At 44.5% G+C, this 27,500-nt stretch overlaps 1 protein-coding gene across 1 annotated transcript in view; it reads left to right on the top strand.

Moving 5' to 3' along the window:
• LOC135570709 (voltage-dependent T-type calcium channel subunit alpha-1H-like) overlaps nt 1–27,500 on the top strand; it is a 126,857-nt gene that overhangs the window by 11,283 nt on the left and 88,074 nt on the right. The window contains exons 3-9 of the mRNA XM_065016669.1: nt 2,168–2,228; nt 2,627–2,724; nt 7,093–7,252; nt 16,099–16,411; nt 22,527–22,619; nt 26,189–26,738; nt 27,038–27,252. Of these exons, the coding sequence (XP_064872741.1) occupies nt 2,168–2,228; nt 2,627–2,724; nt 7,093–7,252; nt 16,099–16,411; nt 22,527–22,619; nt 26,189–26,738; nt 27,038–27,252 (1,490 nt within the window). The remainder of the gene's footprint in view (nt 1–2,167; nt 2,229–2,626; nt 2,725–7,092; nt 7,253–16,098; nt 16,412–22,526; nt 22,620–26,188; nt 26,739–27,037; nt 27,253–27,500) is intronic.

Genomic DNA, 27,500 nt, shown 5'->3' with positions numbered 1-27,500 from the left:
TAATATTATTAATATATCATGATTTAAATACCTGTCTCTACCTAGTGGTTAATTATTTAAATACCTGTCTCTACCTAGTGGTTAATTAATATTATTAATATATCATGATTTAAATACCTGTCTCTACCTAGTGGTTAATTATTTAAATACCTGTCTCTACCTAGTGGTTAATTAATATTATTAATATATCATGATTTAAATACCTGTCTCTACCTAGTGGTTAATTATTTAAATACCTGTCTCTACCTAGTGGTTAATTATTTAAATACCTGTCTCTACCTAGTGGTTAATTATTTAAATACCTGTCTCTACCTAGTGGTTAATTAATATTATTAATATATCATGATTTAAATACCTGTCTCTACCTAGTGGTTAATTAATATTATTATTATATCATGATTTAAATACCTGTCTCTACCTAGTGGTTAATTAATATTATTAATATATCATGATGTAAATACCTGTCTCTACCTAGTGGTTAATTATTTAAATACCTGTCTCTACCTAGTGGTTAATTAATATTATTAATATATGATGATTTAAATACCTGTCTCTACCTAGTGGTTAATTATTTAAATACCTGTCTCTACCTAGTGGTTAATTAATATTATTAATATATGATGATTTAAATACCTGTCTCTACCTAGTGGTTAATTATTTAAATACCTGTCTCTACCTAGTGGTTAATTAATATTATTAATATATCATGATTTAAATACCTGTCTCTACCTAGTGGTTAATTATTTAAATACCTGTCTCTACCTAGTGGTTAATTAATATTATTAATATATCATGATTTAAATACCTGTCTCTACCTAGTGGTTAATTATTTAAATACCTGTCTCTACCTAGTGGTTAATTATTTAAATACCTGTCTCTACCTAGTGGTTAATTATTTAAATACCTGTCTCTACCTAGTGGTTAATTAATATTATTAATATATCATGATTTAAATACCTGTCTCTACCTAGTGGTTAATTATTTAAATACCTGTCTCTACCTAGTGGTTAATTAATATCATGATTTAAATACCTGTCTCTACCTAGTGGTTAATTAATATTATTATTATATCATGATTTAAATACCTGTCTCTACCTAGTGGTTAATTAATATTATTATTATATCATGATTTAAATACCTGTCTCTACCTAGTGGTTAATTAATATTATTAATATATCATGATTTAAATACCTGTCTCTACCTAGTGGTTAATTATTTAAATACCTGTCTCTACCTAGTGGTTAATTATTTAAATACCTGTCTCTACCTGTCTTTAATTAATATTATTAATATATCATGATTTAAATACCTGTCTCTACCTAGTGGTTAATTATTTAAATACCTGTCTCTACCTAGTGGTTAATTAATATTATTAATATATCATGATTTAAATACCTGTCTCTACCTAGTGGTTAATTATTTAAATACCTGTCTCTACCTAGTGGTTAATTAATATTATTAATATATCATGATTTAAATACCTGTCTCTACCTAGTGGTTAATTATTTAAATACCTGTCTCTACCTAGTGGTTAATTATTATTATTAATATATCATGATGTAAATACCTGTCTCTACCTAGTGGTTAATTAATATTATTAATATATCATGATTTAAATACCTGTCTCTACCTAGTGGTTAATTAATATTATTAATATATCATGATTTAAATACCTGTCTCTACCTAGTGGTTAATTATTTAAATACCTGTCTCTACCTAGTGGTTAATTAATATTATTAATATATCATGATTTAAATACCTGTCTCTACCTAGTGGTTAATTATTTAAATACCTGTCTCTACCTGGTGGTTAATTAATATTATTAATATATCATGATTTAAATACCTGTCTCTACCTAGTGGTTAATTAATATTATTAATATATCATGATTTAAATACCTGTCTCTACCTAGTGGTTAATTATTTAAATACCTGTCTCTACCTAGTGGTTAATTAATATTATTAATATATCATGATTTAAATACCTGTCTCTACCTAGTGGTTAATTCATATTATTAATATATCATGATTTAAATACCTGTCTCTACCTAGTGGTTAATTATTTAAATACCTGTCTCTACCTAGTGGTTAATTAATATTATTAATATATCATGATTTAAATACCTGTCTCTACCTGTCTTTAATTAATATTATTATTAACTTTGCAGGTCAGAAGGGTTACCTTGGCGACACCTGGAACAGACTGGACTTCTTCATCGTTATCATCGGGTCAGTGTTGGACAGAACACACACACACACACACACACGCACACACAAACTCACTGAACTAAACCTAGTCCTGAACTAAACCTAGTCCTGAACTAATCCTAGTCCTGAACTAAACCTAGTCCTGAACTAAAAGGCTTGGGTTTCCTAGACGCAGAACTAAACCTAGTCCTGAACTAAAAGGCTTGTGTTTCCTAGACACAGATTAAACCTAGTCTTGAACTAAACCTAGTCCTGAACTAAACCTAGTCCTGAACTAAAACGCAGATTAGTCCTGGAATAAAAATATATTTGAGAATAGCCTTAATCCTAGTCTGGGGAAACTTTCCCTTAGTGAGTGGAGGTTAATTGACAGGGTTCAGAGGTCAGGGTTACACTGAGTTTCCTTTCTCTCTCCTCAGGATGTTGGAGTATTCTCTGAACGGACACAACGTCAGCCTATCAGCCATCAGGACTGTCAGGGTGCTCCGCCCACTACGAGCCATCAACAGAGTACCCAGTGAGCACCTCTCTGTCTGTCTGTTGTACACAGTATGTCCTCAATAGTATGTAGTATGATGAGTACCCAGTATGTACTCAATAGTATGTAGTATGATGAGTACATTATGTCCTCAATAGTATGTAGTATGATGAGTACACAGTATGTACTCAATAGTATGTAGTATGATGAGTACACAGTATGTCCTCAATAGTATGTAGTATGATGAGTACACAGTATGTACTCAATAGTATGATGAGTACACAGTATGTCCTCAATAGTGTGTAGTATGATGAGTACACAGTATGTCCTCAATAGTATGTAGTATGATGAGTACACAGTATGTCCTCAATAGTATGTAGTATGATGAGTACACAGTGTGTCCTCAATAGTATGATGAGTACCCAGTATGTACTCAATAGTATGTAGTATGATGTGTACCCAGTATGTACTCAATAGTATGTAGTATGATGAGTACACAGTATGTACTCAATAGTATGATGAGTACACAGTATGTCCTCAATAGTATGATGAGTACCCAGTATGTACTCAATAGTATGATGAGTACACAGTATGTACTCAATAGTATGATGAGTACACAGTATGTACTCAATAGTATGTAGTATGATGAGTACCCAGTATGTACTCAATAGTATGTAGTATGATGAGTACACAGTATGTCCTCAATAGTATGATGAGTACCCAGTATGTACTCAATAGTGTGTAGTAAGATGAGTACACAGTATGTACTCAATAGTGTGTAGTATGATGTGTACCCAGTATGTCCTCAATAGTGTGATGAGTACCCAGTATGTCCTCAATAGTATGATGAGTATCCAGTATGTCCTCAATAGTATGATGAGTACCCAGTATGTACTCAATAGTATGATGTGTACCCAGTATGTACTCAATAGTGTGTAGTATGATGAGTACCCAGTATGTACTCAATAGTGTGTAGTATGATGAGTACCCAGTATGTCCTCAATAGTATGATGAGTACCCAGTATGTACTCAATAGTGTGTAGTATGATGAATACACAGTATGTACTCAATAGTATGTAGTATGATGTGTACCCAGTATGTACTCAATAGTGTGTAGTATGATGAATACACAGTATGTACTCAATAGTGTGTAGTATGATGAATACACAGTATGTACTCAATAGTATGATGAGTACCCAGTATGTCCTCAATAGTATGTAGTATGATGAGTACACAGTATGTCCTCAATAGTATGTAGTATGATGAGTACACATTATGTAGTTTTAGTTAGTAGTCGGTAAAATAGTCTCCCCCCCACCCTGCATACCACTTCTGAACCAGGGTTGGTCCTGGTCAGTCCCTGGATGGGAGACCTGAAGCTGCTGGAAGTGGTGCTGGAGGGCCAATAGGAAGCACTCTTTCATCTGGTCTAAAAAAATATCCCAATTCCCCAGAGATTGGGGACATTGCCCTGTGTGGGGTGCCGTCTTTCGGCTGGGACGTTAAACAGGTGTCATCCCAATGCCCCAGGGCAGTGATTGGGGACATTGCCCTGTGTAGGGTGCCATCTTTCGGCTGGGACGTTAAACAGGTGTCATCCCAATGCCCCAGGGCAGTGATTGGGGACATTGCCATGTGTAGGGTGCCGTCTTTCGGCAGGGACATTAAACAGGTGTCATCCCAATGCCCCAGGGCAGTGATTGGGGACATTGCGCTGTGTGGGGTGCCGTCTTTCGGCTGGGACGTTAAACAGGCTGTCATCCCAATGCCCCAGGGCAGTGATTGGGGACATTGCCCTGTGTAGGGTGCCGTCTTTCGGCTGGGACGTTAAACAGGTGTCATCCCAATGCCCCAGGGCAGTGATTGGGGACATTGCCCTGTGTAGGGTGCCGTCTTTCGGCTGGGACGTTAAACAGGTGTCATCCCAATGCCCCAGGGCAGTGATTGGGGACATTGCCCTGTGTGGGGTGCCGTCTTTCGGCTGGGACGTTAAACGGGTGTCCTGACGTTCTGAGGTCACTAAAAGATCCCATTAGTAGGGGTGTTAAACCCCGGTGTTCTGGCTAAATACCCAATCTGGCCCGCAAACCATCACGGTCACCTCAATAGTGTGTAGTATGATGAGTACACAGTATGTCCTCAATAGTATGTAGTATGATGAGTACACAGTATGTCCTCAATAGTATGTAGTATGATGAGTACACAGTGTGTCCTCAATAGTATGATGAGTACCCAGTATGTACTCAATAGTATGTAGTATGATGTGTACCCAGTATGTACTCAATAGTATGTAGTATGATGAGTACACAGTATGTACTCAATAGTATGATGAGTACACAGTATGTCCTCAATAGTATGATGAGTACCCAGTATGTACTCAATAGTATGATGAGTACACAGTATGTACTCAATAGTATGATGAGTACACAGTATGTACTCAATAGTATGTAGTATGATGAGTACCCAGTATGTACTCAATAGTATGTAGTATGATGAGTACACAGTATGTCCTCAATAGTATGATGAGTACCCAGTATGTACTCAATAGTGTGTAGTAAGATGAGTACACAGTATGTACTCAATAGTGTGTAGTATGATGTGTACCCAGTATGTCCTCAATAGTGTGATGAGTACCCAGTATGTCCTCAATAGTATGATGAGTATCCAGTATGTCCTCAATAGTATGATGAGTACCCAGTATGTACTCAATAGTATGATGTGTACCCAGTATGTACTCAATAGTGTGTAGTATGATGAGTACCCAGTATGTACTCAATAGTGTGTAGTATGATGAGTACCCAGTATGTCCTCAATAGTATGATGAGTACCCAGTATGTACTCAATAGTGTGTAGTATGATGAATACACAGTATGTACTCAATAGTATGTAGTATGATGTGTACCCAGTATGTACTCAATAGTGTGTAGTATGATGAATACACAGTATGTACTCAATAGTGTGTAGTATGATGAATACACAGTATGTACTCAATAGTATGATGAGTACCCAGTATGTCCTCAATAGTATGTAGTATGATGAGTACACAGTATGTCCTCAATAGTATGTAGTATGATGAGTACACATTATGTAGTTTTAGTTAGTAGTCGGTAAAATAGTCTCCCCCCCACCCTGCATACCACTTCTGAACCAGGGTTGGTCCTGGTCAGTCCCTGGATGGGAGACCTGAAGCTGCTGGAAGTGGTGCTGGAGGGCCAATAGGAAGCACTCTTTCATCTGGTCTAAAAAAATATCCCAATTCCCCAGAGATTGGGGACATTGCCCTGTGTGGGGTGCCGTCTTTCGGCTGGGACGTTAAACAGGTGTCATCCCAATGCCCCAGGGCAGTGATTGGGGACATTGCCCTGTGTAGGGTGCCATCTTTCGGCTGGGACGTTAAACAGGTGTCATCCCAATGCCCCAGGGCAGTGATTGGGGACATTGCCATGTGTAGGGTGCCGTCTTTCGGCAGGGACATTAAACAGGTGTCATCCCAATGCCCCAGGGCAGTGATTGGGGACATTGCGCTGTGTGGGGTGCCGTCTTTCGGCTGGGACGTTAAACAGGCTGTCATCCCAATGCCCCAGGGCAGTGATTGGGGACATTGCCCTGTGTAGGGTGCCGTCTTTCGGCTGGGACGTTAAACAGGTGTCATCCCAATGCCCCAGGGCAGTGATTGGGGACATTGCCCTGTGTAGGGTGCCGTCTTTCGGCTGGGACGTTAAACAGGTGTCATCCCAATGCCCCAGGGCAGTGATTGGGGACATTGCCCTGTGTGGGGTGCCGTCTTTCGGCTGGGACGTTAAACGGGTGTCCTGACGTTCTGAGGTCACTAAAAGATCCCATTAGTAGGGGTGTTAAACCCCGGTGTTCTGGCTAAATACCCAATCTGGCCCGCAAACCATCACGGTCACCTAATCATCCCCAGTTTACAATTGGCTCATTAATCCCTCCTCCTCTCCCCTGTAACTACTTCCCAGGTGGTTGCTGTAAATGAGAACGTGTTCTCAGTCAACTTACCTTGGAAAGATAAGGGTTAAAAAAATAAATATGTATAAACTATTTCTCTCTCTACCTCTCTGTCTCTCTCTCTCTATTCAATTCAATTCAATTCAAGGGCTTTATTGGCATGGGAAACATGTGTTAACATTGCCAAAGCAAGTGAGGTAGACTTACCTTGGAAAGATAAGGGTTAAAAAAATAAATATGTATAAACTATTTCTCTCTCTACCTCTCTCTCTCTCTCTCTACCTCTCTCTACCTCTCTTTCTTTCTCTCTCTCTTTCTTTCTCTCTCTGTCCCTCTCTCTCTCTCTGTCTCTCTCTGTCTCTCTCTCTCTCTCTCTCTCTCTCTCTCTCTCTCTCTCCCATAATGCATCTCTCAGTGATGTGTGTGTGTTTCTGTGTGTAGGTATGCGTATCCTGGTGACTCTGCTCCTAGACACTCTCCCCATGCTGGGGAACGTTCTGGCACTCTGTTTCTTCGTCTTCTTCATCTTCGGCATCGTGGGCGTGCAGCTGTGGGCGGGGCTACTGAGGAACAGGTGCTTCATGGGAGAAGACTTCAAAACGTGAGAATATTATACCCTAACACACTGACACACACACACACACACACACAACCTGACACACTGACACACACACACACACACACACACAACCTGACACACTGACACACACACACACACACAACCTGACTCACTGACACACACACACACACACACACACACACACACACACACACACACACACACACACACACACACACACACAACCTAACACACTGACACACACACACACAAAACCTGACACACACAGCAGTTGCTTTTGACTTGATCTCATATACATATATATATATATTATCTCAATAGTATAATAACTTCTATCCACTTCACATTTCATTTACTGACCCAAGGCTGTCTGCTACCCATATCCTTTATACTGGTGAACACACACACACACACCCTGACACACACACACACTCTCACTCACTCACTCACTCACTCACTCACCACCACCACTCACCACCACCACCACTCACTCACTCACTCACTCACTCACTCACTCACTCACTCACTCACTCACACACACACACACACACACACACACACACACACACACACACACACACACACACACACACACACACACACACACCAAACCTAACGACACAGACACTCACAACCTAACGACACAGACACTCACAACCTAACGACACAGACACTCACAACCTAACGACACAGACACTCACAACCTAACGACACAGACACTCACAACCTAACGACACAGACACTCACAACCTAACGACACAGACACTCAACACGTCTGGTGAACAGGTCAGGGTTCCATGGGGGGAGGGGGGAGAGACAGAGAGAGGGGGGAGAGAGAGGGGGAGAGAGAGAGAGAGAGAGAGAGAGGGGGAGAGACAGAGAGAGAGGGAGAGAGAGAGAGAGAGAGAGAGAGAGAGAGGGGGAGAGGTAGATCAGGCCAGATAGATCCTAGGGCTCAGGTCCTCTGAGAGAGAGAGAGAGGGAGAGAGGGAGAGAGAGAGAGAGGGAGAGGTAGATCAGGCCAGATAGATCCTAGGGCTCAGGTCCTCTGAGAGAGAGAGAGAGGGAGAGAGGGAGAGGGAGAGAGAGATGTTAGGCAGGAGAATTACACCTGATAGGACAGACTGTCTCCATGGGGGGAGGGGGGAGAGAGAGACAGAGAGAGAGAGGGAGAGAGAGGTAGATCAGGCCAGATAGATCCTAGGGCTCAGGTCCTCGGAGAGAGAGAGATAGGGAGAGGTAGATCAGGCCAGATAGATCCTAGGGCTCAGGTCCTCTGAGAGAGGGAGAGAGGGAGAGGTAGATCAGGCCAGATAGATCCTAGGGCTCAGGTCCTCTGAGAGAGAGAGAGAGAGATGGTAGGCAGGAGAATTACACCTGATAGGACAGACTGTCTCCATGGGGGGAGGGGGGAGAGAGAGACAGAGAGAGAGAGGGAGAGGGAGAGAGAGATGGTAGGCAGGAGAATTACACCTGATAGGACAGACTGTCTCCACGGCACATTGACTATTGCAGCTACTATAGATACTGGAGACCTGAGACAGAGGGGATCGGGGGACACTGGCCCCAGACAGGGCCAACCAGGCAGGATATAACCCCACCCACTTTGCCCAAGCACAGCCCCCACACCATCAAAGAGAAATCAACAAGGCAGTAACTTTACTACCCTGAGACAAGGCCGAGTACAGCCCGTGGAGATCTCCTCCACCGCACAAGCCCCCTGAGGACAGGAAGGATGGAAGAGCACGCCAGTGACTCAGCCTCCGTAATAGGGACAGAAGCAGAGAATCCCTGTGGGAGAGAGGGGAACTGGCCAGGCAGAGACAGTTCGTCACTCTGGCCCCTTGCCGTTAACCTTCGTACCCCTGGGCCAGACTACACTCAATCATAAGACCTACGGATGAGAGGATCCTTCAGTAAAGACTGAAAGGTTGAGACGGAGTTTGCGTCTCTCAGGAGATGAGTCTTCAGTAAGGACTTAAAGGTTGAGACCGAGTTTGCGTCTCTCAGGCAGACCGTTCCATAAAAATGGAGCTCGATAGGAGAAAGCCCTGCCTCCAGCTGTTTGCTTAGAAATTCTAGGGACAATTAGGAGGCCTGCGTCTTGTGACCGTAGCGTACGTGTAGGTATGTACGGCAGGACCAAATCAGAGAGATAGGTAGGAGCAAGCCCATGTAATGCTTTGTAGGTTAGCAGTAAAACCTTGAAATCAGCCCTTGCCTTGACAGGAAGCCAACGTAGAGCTATAGCGCTGGAGTCAAATGATCAAATGATCTAATCAAGATCCTAGCAGCCGTGTTTAGCACTAACTGAAGTTTATTTAGCCCTTTATCCGGGTAGCCGGAAAGTAAGATCATTGCGATGACCAAAATGTTGAATATTATCTGACTTCCAGGTCCGAAATTTAGAGAACTCCCAAGAGGAACGCTGATTTCATAACCTTCATAAATAATAAAAGACGAAAAACAAAACAGCAAAGTTTGACATGTGCGGCCATTTTACCAAAAACAGAAACAAACGTCTGTTATTGGAGGTTGGAAAGACGATAATCTACTAAGTTACTAGTCCAATGCTCTAACCACTAGGCTCTAACCACTAGGCTCTAACCACTAGGCTCTAACCACTAGGCTCTAACCACTAGGCTCTAACCACAAGGCTCTAACCACTAGGCTCTAACCACTAGGCTCTAACCACTAGGCTCTAACCACTAGGCTCTAACCACTAGGCTCTAACCACTAGGCTCTAACCACTAGGCTCTAACCACAAGGCTCTAACCACTAGGCTCTAACCACTAGGCTCTAACCACTAGGCTCTAACCACTAGGCTCTAACCACTAGGCTCTAACCACAAGGCTCTAACCACAAGGCTCTAACCACTAGGCTCTAACCACAAGGCTCTAACCACTAGGCTCTAACCACTAGGCTCTAACCACTAGGCTCTAACCACTAGGCTCTAACCACTAGGCTCTAACCACTAGGCTCTAACCACTAGGCTCTAACCACAAGGCTCTAACCACTAGGCTCTAACCACTAGGCTCTAACCACTAGGCTCTAACCACTAGGCTCTAACCACTAGGCTCTAACCACTAGGCTCTAACCACTAGGCTAACCACTAGGCTCTAACCACTAGGCTCTAACCACTAGGCTCTAACCACTAGGCTCTAACCACTAGGCTCTAACCACTAGGCTCTAACCACTAGGCTAACCACTAGGCTCTAACCACTAGGTTACCCTGCATTGCTTGCTGTTTGGGGTTTTAGGCTGGGTTTCTGTACAGCACTTTGAGATATCAGGGGCGGCAGCGTAGCCTAGTGGTTAGAGCCTAGTGGTTAGCCTAGTGGTTAGAGCGCTGGACTAGTAACCGGAAGGTTGCGAGTTCAAAACCCCCGAGCTGACAAGGTACAAATCTGTCGTTCTGCCCCTGAACAGGCAGTTAACCCCACTGTTCCCAGGCCGTCATTGAAAATAAGAATATGTTCTTAACTGACTTGCCTGGTTAAATAAAGGTAAAATTTTTAAAATTTAAAAAAAAGAAATGTACGAAGGGCTATATAAATACATGGTAGGAGATTTAACACAGTAAATTCATCAGGTTTAAGCCATGTTTCAGTCAGGCCAAACACGTCAAGATTAAGATCAGTGATTAGTTCATTGACTATAACTGCCTTGGAAGTGAGGGATCTAACATTAAGTAGCCCTCTCTTTTCAATAATCTAGTGAGATTTAGTGAGACGAACACTACCACGTTTAGTTTTTGCCTGCCCTACATCGAGGCACAGACACGGGTCTCAATGGGGATAGCTGAGCTGACTACACTGACTGTGCTAGTGGCAGACTCCACTAAGCTGGCAGGCTGGCTAACAGCCTGCTGCCTGGCCTGAACCCTATCTCATTGTGGAGTTTGAGGAGTTAGAGCCCTGTCTATGTCGGTAGATAAGATGAGAGCACCCCTCCAGCTAGGATGGAGTCCGTCACTCCTCAGCAGGTCAGGCTTGGTCCTGTTTGTGGGTGAGTCCCAGAAAGAGGGACAATTATCTACAAATTCTATCTTTTTTGGGGAGCGGTAGAAAACCGTTTTCAACCAGCGATTGAGTTGAGCGAGTCTGCTGTAGTGCTCATCACTCCCCCTAACAGGGAGGGGGCCAGAGACTCTGCTGTAGTGCTCATCACTCCCCCTAACAGGGAGGGGGCCAGAGACTCTGCTGTAGTGCTCATCACTCCCCCTAACAGGGAGGGGGCCAGAGACTCTGCTGTAGTGCTCATCACTCCCCCTAACAGGGAGGGGGCCAGAGACTCTGCTGTAGTGCTCATCACTCCCCTAACAGGGAGGGGGCCAGAAACTCTGCTGTAGTGCTCATCACTCCCCTAACAGGGAGGGGGCCAGAAACTCTGCTGTAGTGCTCATCACTCCCCTAACAGGGAGGGGGCCAGAAACTCTGCTGTAGTGCTCATCACTCCCCTAACAGGGAGGGGGCCATGAGACACTCACTCAGCCAGCACCATCTTCAGATTAACCTTTACGTCGGAAGCCCCCCCCCCCTGGTAAACAGTGTGAGATCGCTGGATGAATCTTTACAAGTGTAAATGGAGTCGCCTTTAATGCTCCTGAGGGCTGGACTAAAGACATTAGACTGGAGAGAAGACCTTTAATGCTCCTGAGGGCTGGACTAAAGACATTAGACTGGGGAGAAGACCTTTAATGCTCCTGAGGGCTGGACTAAAGACATTAGACTGGAGAGAAGGCATTTAATGCTGCTGAGGGCTGGACTAAAGACATTAGACTAGAGAGAAGACCTTTAATGCTCCTGAGGGCTGGACTAAAGACATTAGACTGGAGAGAAGGCCTTTAATGCTCCTGAGGGCTGGACTAAAGACATTAGACTGGAGAGAAGGCCTTTAATGCTCCTGAGGGCTGGACTAAAGACATTAGACTGGAGAGAAGGCCTTTAATGCTCCTGAGGGCTGGACTAAAGACATTAGACTGGAGAGAAGGCCTTTAATGCTCCTGAGGGCTGGACTAAAGACATTAGACTGGAGAGAAGGCCTTTAATACTCCTGAGGGCTGGACTAAAGACATTAGACTGGGGAGAAGACCTTTAATGCTCCTGAGGGCTGGACTAAAGACATTAGACTGGAGAGAAGGCATTTAATGCTCCTGAGGGCTGGACTAAAGACATTAGACTAGAGAGAAGACCTTTAATGCTCCTGAGGGCTGGACTAAAGACATTAGACTGGAGAGAAGGCCTTTAATGCTCCTGAGGGCTGGACTAAAGACATTAGACTGGAGAGAAGGCCTTTAATGCTCCTGAGGGCTGGACTAAAGACATTAGACTGGAGAGAAGGCCTTTAATGCTCCTGAGGGCTGGACTAAAGACATGAGACTGGAGAGAAGGCCTTTAATGCTCCTGAGGGCTGGACTAAAGACATTAGACTGGAGAGAAGGCCTTTAATACTCCTGAGGGCTGGACTAAAGACATTAGACTGGAGAGAAGGCCTTTAATGCTCCTGAGGGCTGGACTAAAGACATTAGACTGGAGAGAAGACCTTTAATGCTCCTGAGGGCTGGACTAAAGACATTAGACTAGAGAGAAGACCTTTAATGCTCCTGAGGGCTGGACTAAAGACATTAGACTGGAGAGAAGGCCTTTAATGCTCCTGAGGGCTGGACTAAAGACATTAGACTGGAGAGAAGGCCTTTAATGCTCCTGAGGGCTGGACTAAAGACATTAGACTGGAGAGAAGACCTTTAATGCTCCTGAGGGCTGGACTAAAGACATTAGACTAGAGAGAAGACCTTTAATGCTCCTGAGGGCTGGACTAAAGACATTAGACTGGAGAGAAGGCCTTTAATGCTCCTGAGGGCTGGACTAAAGATATTAGACTGGAGAGAAGGCCTTTAATGCTCCTGAGGGCTGGACTAAAGATATTAGACTGGAGAGAAGGCCTTTAATGCTCCTGAGGGCTGGACTAAAGACATTAGACTGGAGAGAAGACCTTTAATGCTCCTGAGGGCTGGACTAAAGACATTAGACTAGAGAGAAGGCCTTTAATGCTCCTGAGGGCTGGACTAAAGACATTAGACTGGAGAGAAGACCTTTAATGCTCCTGAGGGCTGGACTAAAGACATTAGACTGGAGAGAAGACCTTTAATGCTCCTGAGGGCTGGACTAAAGACATTAGACTGGAGAAGACCTTTAATGCTCCTGAGGGCTGGACTAAAGACATTAGACTGGAGAGAAGACCTTTAATGCTCCTGAGGGCTGGACTAAAGACATTAGACTGGAGAGAAGGCATTTAATGCTCCTGAGGGCTGGACTAAAGACATTAGACTAGAGAGAAGACCTTTAATGCTCCTGAGGGCTGGACTAAAGATATTAGACTGAGAGAAGACCTTTAATGCTCCTGAGGGCTGGACTAAAGACATTAGACTGGAGATAAGGCCTTTAATGCTCCTGTACGTATGGTCCCAGAGTTTAATCTCTTCTCTTGACACGTATGGACCCAGAGTTTTATCGAGCTTCTCACCAATTCCTCGAGATTAGGAGGCCTGTAATCTCTCGTGGACATATTTTCGGTGTACAGATGAAACGACGAGAGGGGTTTTAATCGTTGATTATTGTGATTGTGAACAGTAGGTTCTGGTTTAGGGGTTTTAAACATTGATTATTGTGATTGTGAGCAGTAGGTTCTGGTTTAGGGATTTTAATCATTGATTCTTTGGATGAAGGCGGTGCTTAAACTGCTGCAGTGATTTTCAGGCCCGTTGGATGATAAACTATTTTCTTCTTGGCCATGATCATCACAGGTGTAATTAGTGGAAGGGAGGGGTGTGGCCATGATCATCACAGGTGTAATTAGTGGAAGGAGGAGGGGTTTGGCCATGAACATCACAGGTGTAATTAGTGGAAGGGAGGGGTGTGGCCATGAACATCACAGGTGTAATTAGTGGAAGGGAGGGGTTTGGCCATGATCATCACAGGTGTAATTAGTGGAATGGAGGGGTTTGGCCGTGATCATCACAGGTGTAATTAGTGGAAGGAGGAGGGGTGTGGCCATGATCATCACAGGTGTAATTAGTGGAAGGAGGAGGGGTGTGGCCATGATCATCACAGGTGTAATTAGTGGAAGGGAGGGGTGTGGCCATGAACATCACAGGTGTAATTAGTGGAAGGAGGAGGGGTGTGGCCATGATCATCACAGGTGTAATTAGTGGAATGGAGGGGTGTGGCCATGATCATCACAGGTGTAATTAGTGGAAGGAGGAGGGGTTTGGCCTTGATCATCACAGGTGTAATTAGTGGAAGGGAGGGGTGTGGCCATGATCATCACAGGTGTAATTAGTGGAAGGAGGAGGGGTTTGGCCATGAACATCACAGGTGTAATTAGTGGAAGGGAGGGGTTTGGCCATGATCATCACAGGTGTAATTAGTGGAAGGAGGAGGGGTGTGGCCATGAACATCACAGGTGTAATTAGTGGAAGGGAGGGGTTTGGCCATGATCATCACAGGTGTAATTAGTGGAAGGGAGGGGTGTGGCCATGAACATCACAGGTGTAATTAGTGGAAGGAGGAGGGGTTTGGCCATGATCATCACAGGTGTAATTAGTGGAAGGGAGGGGTTTGGCCATGATCATCACTGGTGTAATTAGTGGAAGGGAGGGGTGTGGCCATGATCATCACAGGTGTAATTAGTGGAAGGAGGAGGGGTGTGGTCATGATCATCACAGGTGTAATTAGTGGAAGGAGGAGGGGTGTGGCCATGATCATCACAGGTGTAATTAGTGGAAGGAGGAGGGGTTTGGCCATGAACATCACAGGTGTAATTAGTGGAAGGAGGAGGGGTTTGGCCATGATCATCACAGGTGTAATTAGTGGAAGGGAGGGGTGTGGCCATGAACATCACAGGTGTAATTAGTGGAAGGAGGAGGGGTGTGGCCATGATCATCACAGGTGTAATTAGTGGAAGGGAGGGGTGTGGCCATGATCATCACAGGTGTAATTAGTGGAAGGGAGGGGTTTGGTCATGAGCATCACAGGTGTAATTAGTGGAAGGGAGGGGTTTGGCCATGATCATCACAGGTGTAATTAGTGGAAGGGAGGGGTGTGGCCATGAACATCACAGGTGTAATTAGTGGAGGGGTTTGGCCGTTTGTGAGAGAGCCTACTTGCACGGAGGCAAGAAGTCACAATTGGTAACGTCGTTCCCTCCAGAAGTAAAACAGGAAATTACAAACTTTCGCGAGACAATTTTACTTCTGGGATCAGGCCTGCAACTTTCCTTTGTTCAGACTACAAGATATTCTCACAAAGTCATCTGTAACCCCCTCCCTCTCTGTCTCTCTCCTCTCTCTCTCTCCTCCCTACCTCCATCCCTGCTTCTCCCTTTCTCTCCCTCTCTGTCTCTCTCTCCTCTCTCTCTCCTCCCTACCTCCATACCTCTCCCTCTTTCCCTCTCTGTCTCTCTCTCCTCTCTCTCTCCTCCCTACCTCCATCCCTGCTTCTCCCTTTCTCTCCCTCTCTGTCTCTCTCTCCTCTCTCTCTCTCCTCCCTACCTCCATCCCTCCCTCTCCCTCTTTCTCTCCATCTCTGTCTCTCTCTCCTCTCTCTCTCTCCTCCCTACCTCCACCCCTGCTTCTCCCTTTCTCTCCCTCTCTGTCTCTCTCTCCTCTCTCTCTCTCCTCCCTACCTCCATCCCTCCCTCTCCCTCTTTCTCTCCCTCTCTGTCTCTCTCTCCTCTCTCTCTCTCCTCCCTACCTCCATCCCTGCTTCTCCCTTTCTCTCCCTCTCTGTCTCCCTCTCCCTCTCTGTCTCCCTCTCCCTCTCTCTCCCTCTCCCTCTCTGTCTCCCTCTCCCTCTTTCTCTCTCCAGGATATACAACGTCTCCTTCCTGACTGTGTACTATCGTCCCGAGGAGACGGAGGACATCCCTTTTATCTGCTCAACCAATCGGGAGAACGGAATGCTGCGGTGTTCCGACGTTCCGCGCCGCCGAGTGGAAGGGTCCTGGTGCATGCTGGGGGCAGAAGGGGTAGGGGAGGGGCCTGGGGCAGATGGACCAATAGGAGGCGGGTGTGTGAACTGGTACCAGTATTATAATGTCTGTCGGGCTGGGGAGCGAAACCCCCATAAAGGAGCCATCAACTTTGACAACATCGGATACGCCTGGATCGCTATCTTTCAGGTAGGAGATATTATTGCTGACTGACTTGACTGACTGACTGACTGACTGACTGACTGACTGACTGACTGACTGACTGACTGACTGACTGACTGACTATACGCCTGGATCGCTATCTTTCAGGTAGGAGATGTTATTGCTGACTGACTGACTGACTGACTGACTGACTGACTGACTGACTGACTGACTGACTGGCTGACTGACTGACTGACTATACGCCTGGATTGCTATCTTTCAGGTAGGAGATGTTATTGATGACTGACTGACTGACTGACTGACTGACTGACTGGCTGACTGACTATACGCCTGGATTGCTATCTTTCAGGTAGGAGATGTTATTACTGACTGACTGACTGACTGACTGACTGACTGACTGACTGGCTGACTGACTGAATGACTGACTGACTGGCTGACTGACTGACTGACTGAGAAAATGAATGAATAAATCAGGTAGGAACGACAAATTAATGTGTGGCTGGGTTGGTTGAGTAATGATGATGAATAATAATCATAAATATTAATTCAGAACTAATTCTGTCACGGCTCAAACAGAGAAACAACAGAGAAACATCTCAGATAGAGAGATATCTGTCACAGATCACCACATGTCTCCCAACCAGAGAAACATCCTAGATAGAGAGATATCTGTCACAGCCCAAACAGACAAACATCCCAGATAGAGAGATATCTGTCACAGATCACCACATGTCTCCCAACCAGAGAAACATCCTAGATAGAGAGATATCTGTCACAGCCCAACCAGAGAAACATCCTAGATAGAGAGATATCTGTCACAGCCCAAACAGAGAAACATCCTAGATAGAGAGATATCTGTCACAGATCACCACATGTCTCCCAACCAGAGAAACATCCTAGATAGAGAGATATCTGTCACAGCCCAACCAGAGAAACATCCTAGATAGAGAGATATCTGTCACAGCCCAAACAGAGAAACATCCTAGATAGAGAGATATCTGTCACAGATCACCACATGTCTCCCAACCAGAGAAACATCCTAGATAGAGAGATATCTGTCACAGATCACCACATGTCTCCCAACCAGAGAAACACCCTAGATAGAGAGATATCTGTCACAGCCCAAACAGAGAAACATCCTAGATAGAGAGATATCTGTCACAGATCACCACATGTCTCCCAACCAGAGAAACATCATAGATAGAGATATATCTGTCACAGCCCAAACAGAGAAACATCCTAGATAGAGAGATATATGTCACAGATCACCACATGTCTCCCAACCAGAGAAACATCCTAGATTGAGAGATATCTGTCACAGCCCAACCAGAGAAACATCCTAGATATAGAGATATCTGTCACAGATCACCACATGTCTCCCAACCAGAGAAACATCCTAGATAGAGAGATATCTGTCACAGATCACCACATGTCTCCCAACCAGAGAAACATCCTAGATAGAGAGATATCTGTCACAGCCCAACCAGAGAAACATCCTAGATAGAGAGATATGTGTCACATATCACCACATGTCTCCCAACCAGAGAAACATCCTAGATAGAGAGATATCTGTCACAGATCACCACATGTCTCCCAACCAGAGAAACATCCTAGATAGAGAGATATCTGTCACAACCCAACCAGAGAAACATCCCAGATAGAGAGATATCTGTCACAACCCAACCAGAGAAACATCCCAGATAGAGAGATATCTGTCACAGCCCAAACAGAGAAACATCCCAGATAGAGAGATATCTGTAACAACCCAACCAGAGAAACATCCCAGATAGAGAGATATCTGTCACAGCCCAAACAGAGAAACATCCCAGATAGAGAGATATCTGTCACAGCCCAACCAGAGAAACATCCTAGATAGAGAGATATCTGTAACAGATCACCACATGTCTCCCAACCAGAGAAACATCCTAGATAGAGAGATATCTGTCACAGCCCAACCAGAGAAACATCCTAGATAGAGAGATATCTGTCACAGATCACCACATGTCTCCCAACCAGAGAAACATCCTAGATAGAGAGATATCTGTCACAGCCCAACCAGAGAAACATCCTAGATAGAGAGATATGTCACAGCCCAACCAGAGAAACATCCTAGATAGAGAGATATCTGTCACAGATCACCACATGTCTCCCAACCAGAGAAACATCCTAGATAGAGAGATATCTGTCACAGCCCAAACAGAGAAACATCCTAGATAGAGAGATATCTGTCACAGCCCAACCAGAGAAACATCCCAGATAGAGAGATATCTGTCACAGATCACCACATGTCTCCCAACCAGAGAAACATCCTAGATAGAGAGATATCTGTCACAGATCACCACATGTCTCCCAACCAGAGAAACATCCCAGATAGAGAGATATCTGTCACAGCCCAAACAGAGAAACATCCTAGATAGAGAGAAATCTGTCACAGCCCAACCAGAGAAACATCCCAGATAGAGAGATATCTGTCACAGCCCAACCAGAGAAACATCCCAGATAGAGAGATATCTGTCACAGCCCAACCAGAGAAACATCCCAGATAGAGAGATATCTGTCACAGCCCAACCAGAGAAACATCCCAGATAGAGAGATATCTGTCACAGCCCAACCAGAGAAACATCCCAGATAGAGAGATATCTGTAACAACCCAACCAGAGAAACATCCCAGATAGAGAGATATCTGTCACAGCCCAACCAGAGAAACATCCCAGATAGAGAGATATCTGTCACAGCCCAACCAGAGAAACATCCTAGATAGAGAGATATCTGTCACAGATCACCACATGTCTCCCAACCAGAGAAACATCCTAGATAGAGAGATATCTGTCACAGCCCAACCAGAGAAACATCCTAGATAGAGAGATATCTGTCACAGCCCAAACAGAGAAACATCCTAGATAGAGAGATATCTGTCACAGCCCAAACAGAGAAACATCCTAGATAGAGAGATATCTGTCACAGCCCAAACAGAGAAACATCCTAGATAGAGAGATATCTGTCACAGCCCAACCAGAGAAACATCCTAGATAGAGAGATATCTGTCACAGCCCAACCAGAGAAACATCCTAGATAGAGAGATATCTGTCACAGATCACCACATGTCTCCCAACCAGAGAAACATCCTAGATAGAGAGATATCTGTCACAGCCCAACCAGAGAAACATCTCAGATAGAGAGATATCTGTAACAGCCCAACCAGAGAAACATCCCAGATAGAGAGATATCTGTCACAGATCACCACATGTCTCCCAACCAGAGAAACATCCTAGATAGAGAGATATCTGTCACAGCCCAAACAGAGAAACATCCTAGATAGAGAGATATCTGTCACAGCCCAACCAGAGAAACATCCCAGATAGAGAGATATCTGTCACAGCCCAACCAGAGAAACATCCTAGATAGAGAGATATCTGTCACAGATCACCACATGTCTCCCAACCAGAGAAACATCCCAGATAGAGAGATATCTGTCACAGCCCAACCAGAGAAACATCCTAGATAGAGAGATATCTATCACAGATCACCACATGTCTCCCAACCAGATAAACATCCTAGATAGAGAGATATCTGTCACAGCCCAACCAGAGAAACATCCCAGATAGAGAGATATCTGTCACAGCCCAACCAGAGAAACATCCTAGATAGAGAGATATCTGTCACAGATCACCACATGTCTCCCAACCAGAGAAACATCCCAGATAGAGAGATATCTGTCACAGCCCAACCAGAGAAACATCCTAGATAGAGAGATATCTATCACAGATCACCACATGTCTCCCAACCAGAGAAACATCCTAGATAGAGAGATATCTGTCACAGCCCAACCAGAGAAACATCCCAGATAGAGAGATATCTGTCACAGCCCAACCAGAGAAACATCCTAGATAGAGAGATATCTGTCACAGATCACCACATGTCTCCCAACCAGAGAAACATCCCAGATAGAGAGATATCTGTCACAGCCCAACCAGAGAAACATCCTAGATAGAGAGATATCTATCACAGATCACCACATGTCTCCCAACCAGAGAAACATCCTAGATAGAGAGATATCTGTCACAGCCCAACCAGAGAAACATCCTAGATAGAGAGATATCTGTCACAGCCCAACCAGAGAAACATCTCAGATAGAGAGATATCTGTCACAGATCACCACATGTCTCCCAACCAGAGAAACATCCCAGATAGAGAGATATCTGTCACAGATCACCACATGTCTCCCAACCAGAGAAACATCCTAGATAGAGAGATATCTGTCACAGCCCAAGCAGAGAAACATCCCAGATAGAGAGATATCTGTCACAACCCAAACAGAGAAACATCCTAGATAGAGAGATATCTGTCACAGCCCAACCAGAGAAACATCCTAGATAGAGAGATATCTGTCACAACCCAACCAGAGAAACATCCCAGATAGAGAGATATCTGTCACAGCCCAAACAGAGAAACATCCCAGATAGAGAGATATCTGTCACAACCCAAACAGAGAAACATCCTAGATAGAGAGATATCTGTCACAGCCCAACCAGAGAAACATCCTAGATAGAGAGATATCTGTCACAGCCCAACCAGAGAAACATCCCAGATAGAGAGATATCTGTCACAGCCCAACCAGAGAAACATCCCAGATAGAGAGATATCTGTCACAGCCCAACCAGAGAAACATCCTAGATAGAGAGATATCTGTCACAGCCCAACCAGAGAAACATCCTAGATAGAGAGATATCTGTCACAGCCCAAACAGAGAAACATCCCAGATAGAGAGATATCTGTCACAGCCCAACCAGAGAAACATCCTAGATAGAGAGATATCTGTAACCAAGTTGTGTAAAGAACATCCATAATTCTTGGCAGGAATCTCATCTCTGGAGAGTCTCTGGCATTTCCTCTCTTGACAAACTACCGGACACACACACACACACACACACACACACACACACACACACACACACACACACACACACACACACACACACACACACACACACACACACACACACACACACACACACACACACACACACAGACACAGACACAGACACACACACACTCAGAATCACTAGTCTGTGTGTGTTTTTCCTGCCTGCTGTCTGTCCGTTCAGTATCATGTTTAAACCATGCCTTTCTTGTTAGCTATAATCTATACCGGTCTGATGTCCTTCAGTTGGACTGACCTACATGAATAATACTGTCTCTGTCAGATTGGGACGTTGCTGTTCTGTTAGGTTGCTGTTAGGTAGGCCCACGTCATCAACCAATGTGTGATTGTGAACTATCTTTGGGTGATCGCTGGTTTATAAATATTTATGTGTGATGTTGTTTTCTCTCCCTTTATTTCTCTATCTATCTATCTCTCCCTCCTCCCCCCCCTCTCTCACGATATCTCTCTCTCTCTCTCTCTCTCACGATATCTCTCTCTCTCTCTCTCTCTCTAGGTGATAACTCTGGAAGGCTGGGTGGACATCATGTACTATGTAATGGATGCTCTCTCGCTCTCTCTCTCTCTCTCTCTCTCTCTCTCTCTAGGTGATAACTCTGGAAGGCTGGGTGGACATCATGTACTATGTAATGGATGCTCTCTCTCTCTCTCTCTAGGTGATAACTCTGGAAGGCTGGGTGGACATCATGTACTATGTAATGGATGCTCTCTCTCTCTCTCTCTCTCTCTCTCTCTCTCTAGGTGATAACTCTGGAAGGCTGGGTGAACATCATGTACTGTGTAATGGATGCTCTCTCTCTCTCTCTCTCTCTCTCTCTCTCTCTCTCTAGGTGATAACTCTGGAAGGCTGGGTGGACATCATGTACTATGTAATGGATGCTCTCTCTCTCTCTCTCTCTCTCTCTCTCTCTCTCTCTCTAGGTGATAACTCTGGAAGGCTGGGTGGACATCATGTACTATGTAATGGATGCTCTCTCTCTCTCTCTCTCTCTCTCTCTCTCTCTCTCTCTCTCTAGGTGATAACTCTGGAAGGCTGGGTGGACATCATGTACTATGTAATGGATGCTCTCTCTCTCTCTCTCTCTCTCTCTCTCTAGGTGATAACTCTGGAAGGCTGGGTGGACATCATGTACTATGTAATGGATGCTCTCTCGCTCTCTCTCTCTCTCTCTCTCTCTCTCTCTCTCTCTCTCTCTCTAGGTGATAACTCTGGAAGGCTGGGTGGACATCATGTACTATGTAATGGATGCTCACTCCTTCTACAACTTCATCTACTTTATATTCCTCATCATCGTGAGTATCTTTATCAGACCACTACAACTAGATTATCATGACTTTATCAGACCACTACAACTAGGATTCAACTCCAGACAAACCAACTAGATTATCAGACCACTACAACTAGGATTCAACTCCAGACAAACCAACTAGATTATCATGACTTTATCAGACCACTACAACTAGGATTCAACTCCAGACAAACCAACTAGATTATCAGACCACTACAACTAGGATTCAACTCCAGACAAACCAACTAGATTATCAGGACTTTATCAGACCACTACAACTAGGATTCAACTCCAGACAAACCAACTAGATTATCAGACCACTACAACTAGGATTCAACTCCAGACAAACCAACTAGATTATCAGACCACTACAACTAGGATTCAACTCCAGACAAACCAACTGGATTATCAGACCACTACAACTAGGATTCAACTCCAGACAAACCAACTAGATTATCAGACCACTACAACTAGGATTCAACACCAGGCAAACCAACTGGATTATCAGACCACTACAACTAGGATTCAACTCCAGACAAACCAACTAGATTATCAGACCACTACAACTAGGATTCAACTCCAGACAAACCAACTAGATTATCATGACTTTATCAGACCACTACAACTAGGATTCAACTCCAGACAAACCAACTAGATTATCAGACCACTACAACTAGGATTCAACTCCAGACAAACCAACTAGATTATCAGACCACTACAACTAGGATTCAACTCCAGACAAACCAACTAGATTATCAGACCACTACAACTAGGATTCAACTCCAGACAAACCAACTAGATTATCAGACCAATACAACTAGGATTCAACTCCAGACAAACCAACTAGATTATCAGACCACTACAACTAGGATTCAACTCCAGACAAACCAACTAGATTATCATGACTTTATCAGACCACTACAACTAGGATTCAACTCCAGACAAACCAACTGGATTATCAGACCACTACAACTAGGATTCAACTCCAGACAAACCAACTAGATTATCAGACCACTACAACTAGGATTCAACACCAGGCAAACCAACTGGATTATCAGACCACTACAACTAGGATTCAACTCCAGACAAACCAACTAGATTATCAGACCACTACAACTAGGATTCAACTCCAGACAAACCAACTAGATTATCAGGACTTTATCAGACCACTACAACTAGATTATCATGACTTTATCAGACCACTACAACTAGGATTCAACACCAGGCAAACCAACTAGATTATCAGACCACTACAACTAGGATTCAACTCCAGACAAACCAACTAGATTATCAGACCACTACAACTAGGATTCAACTCCAGACAAACCAACTAGATTATCAGACCACTACAACTAGGATTCAACTCCAGACAAACCAACTAGATTATCAGGACTTTATCAGACGACTTCTGAAAGTTTGTTGTCAACTTGTTTACTGTAAAATAGCACTGTATCTGTATTTATAAATAGCATTGTATTCATTCATCAAACTCATGTTGATTAGGTACGTCCACACCAAACTCATGTTGATTAGGTACGTCCCCACCAAACTCATGTTGATTAGGTACGTCCCCACCAAACTCATGTTGATTAGGTACGTCCACACCAAACTCATGTTGATTAGGTACGTCCACACCAAACTCATGTTGATTAGGTACGTCCACACCAAACTCATGTTGATTAGGTACGTCCCCACCAAACTCATGTTGATTAGGTACGTCCTGTAGCGTGGACTTTATATGGCGGTTGGCAACCAACTTTAAGGTGCATTACCACCACCAACTGGACTGGAGTGTGGACCTCAGTTCATCTTTCAATCACCCACGTGGGTATATACCAAGACAGTCATGACGAGGGCACAACAAAACCTTTTCCCCCTCAGTTCATCCTTCAAAGGTGAATATGCTCATAAAAACCAATGAGGAGATGGGAGAGGCGGGACTTGGGAGAGGCGGGACTTGCAGCGCGTCAAGCATCACAAATTGAACTAAGTTCTATTTTAACACCTGGCTACTCAGACACTCGTTGAGCATTTTGTGTTGCAATGTTCGCGCACGTCATGAGCGCGGTGTGGTCAGCATGTTAGGGTCGGTAACAAGCTGATTGGTCAGCATGTTAGGGTTGGTATCAGGCTGATTGGTCAGCATGTTAGGGTTGGTATCAGGCTGATTGGTCAGCATGTTAGGATTGGTAACAGGCTGATTGGTCGGCTATGAGTCAGTAAAGAGGGCTTTCCTATTATTGGGCAGCGGAATGACTTTAGCTTCCCTCCAGGCCTGAGGGAACATACTTTCTAGTAGACTAATATTGAAGATGTGGCCAATAGGAGCGGCAATATCGTCTGTTATTATCCTCATTAATTTCCCATCCAAATTGTCAGTCCCCAGTGGCTTTTCATTGCTGATAGATAACAATATTTTTTCTCACTTCTTCCACACTACGTTTACATAATTCAAAAAATACAATATGCTTGTCTTTCATAATTTGGTCAGAGACTCTTGGATGTTTAGTGTCAGCGTTTTCTAATCTTGCCATTGAAAAAAATGTGTTAAGTTATTGCCAATATCAGTGTGTTTTGTGATGAATGAGCATCTGATTCAATGAATGATGGAGCTGAGTTTGCCTTTTTGCCCAAAATGTCATTGAATGCTTTTTATGTGGGTGTCAAGTGCAGCGTCTGGTTGCTCCTCATTACACATCACGGACCAATAAATATTCTTCACATCATCAACATATGAATCACTACAAAACGTATTGTATGACCTCTTATGGCACTATATTAGGCCCAGCCTTTGGAACTTTGGCTACTATATTGTGATCACTACATCTGATGGATCTGGATTCTGCTTTCAAGCTAATTTCTAAAGATGTGATCAGTACATGTTGATGATTTCATTCCTGTGCTGTTTGTAGGTTGACTGATAACCTGAACCAGGTTCTAGGCACTGACTACAGTTTGAAGCTTTCTCTTCAGTGGGCCCAGAAAATATACCTCTCTGTTGATATCACGTACATTATCAAGCATTTCACACGTTACCCAGATACTGACTGTTAGCACTTGGTGGTCTGTAGCAGCTTCCCACCAGAATGGGCTTTAGGTGAGGCAGATGAACCTGTAGCCATATTACTACAACAGTATTTAACATTATCCAGATACTGACTGGTCTATAGCAGCTTCCCACCAGAATGGGCTTTAGGTGAGGCAGATGAACCTGTAGCCATATTACTTCAACAGTATTTAACATAAGATCCTCCCTGAGGATGTGGTTCTGGATTGTGGTTCTGAATATGTGTGTGTGTGTGTGTGTGTCGTCCTGGTAACTGCATGTGTGTTGTCCTGGTAACTCTATATTTGTTGTCGTGATTATTCTGCGTGTGTGTGTGTTGTCACGGTAACTCTGTGTGTGTTGTCCTGGTTACTCTATGTGTGTTGTCGTGATAATTCTGCGTGTGTGTGTGTTGTCACGGTAACTCCGTGTGTGTTGTCCTGGTAACTCTATGTGTGTTGTCGTGATAATTCTGCGTGTGTGTTGTCACGGTAACTCCGTGTGTGTTGTCGTCCCTCCCTCTCCAGGTGGGCTCGTTCTTCATGCTGAACCTGTGCCTGGTCGTCATAGCGACCCAGTTCTCAGAGACAAAGCAACGCGAGAACGCCCTGATGAGGTCGGAGCAGCGTGCCCGTTACCTCAGCAACGCCTCCACTCTGGCTTCCTATCAGGAGCCGGGGTCCTGCTACGAGGAGATACTGCGCTACATCGGACACCTGTACCGTAAACTGACCCGCAGAGTCGCCCGGGCCGTCACACACTGCTCTACGCACACACCTCGCTGTACTTGTTGGACACACACACACCAACACACACCCAAAGGAGAGGTGAACGGAATGGCCAATCGGCATTCGGGACACACCCATGGCGTCTTCCACCTTCGTCCTCCTCCTCTTCCTCGTCCGCCTAACTGCGTGGGGGTGGAGATGAGTAACGGGGGAGTAGGGAGGAAGGGCAGGGAGTTAAACTACCCCTCTATCTACCCCCACGACCTCTACGACCTGACCCCCGACCCCAGCTACATGACCTCCAGGGGGAGGGGCCACACCGTCACACTGGTGTTAGAGCCCAATAAGAGTGAGTGTGTTCTCAGTGTGTGTGTGTGTGTGTTCTCAGTGTGTGTGTGTGTGTTCTCAGTGTGTGTGTGTGTGTTCTCAGTGTGTGTGTGTGTGTGTTGTCAGTGTGTGTGTGAGTGTGTTCTCAGTGTGTGTGAGTGTGTTCTCAGTGTGTGTGTGTGTGTTTTCTCAGTGTGTGTGTGTGTTCTCAGTGTGTGTGTGTGTTCTCAGTGTGTGTGTGTGTGTTCTCAGTGTGTGTGTGTAGTAATGAGTCTCCGTCAAGTGTGTGTGTGTTGACAGTCTGGCGTTACCTGTTTTCAGAGGCAGAGCACAGGGAGTCGTTGCCGTGCCCCTACTGCGTCCACGACGACCAGCTTTGTGACAACGACCGCGCCGATTTTGAACCTAGCGACCGGCGCCATGGCAACCTGAGCCCTCGCCGCGGTAACAGCCTTCGGCGTGTAGATGGACAGGCCTTGAGGCCAATCAGAGTCCTAGTTGGGTGGTGGGCGGAGCTACAGGCCAGGTTGGAGCATGTAAGACTGTGGGACTTATTGACGTTGTCACTGATCATATAGTTAGACTGATCCGATCGATATCTGTCTTAGACTGATCCGATCGATATCTGTCTTAGACTGATCTGATCTATATCTGTCTTAGACTGATCTGATCTATATCTGTCTTAGTCTGATCTGATCTATATCTGTCTTAGACTGATATGATCTATATCTGTCTTAGACTGATCTGATCTATATCTGTCTTAGACTGATCTGATCTATATCTG

This window comes from Oncorhynchus nerka, unplaced genomic scaffold (genome assembly GCF_034236695.1).
Source record: "Oncorhynchus nerka isolate Pitt River unplaced genomic scaffold, Oner_Uvic_2.0 unplaced_scaffold_917, whole genome shotgun sequence".
NCBI classification, from domain to species: domain Eukaryota; kingdom Metazoa; phylum Chordata; class Actinopteri; order Salmoniformes; family Salmonidae; genus Oncorhynchus; species Oncorhynchus nerka.
Note: the sequence above shows the minus strand (reverse complement) of the source record. Positions and strands in the feature narration are given on the sequence as shown.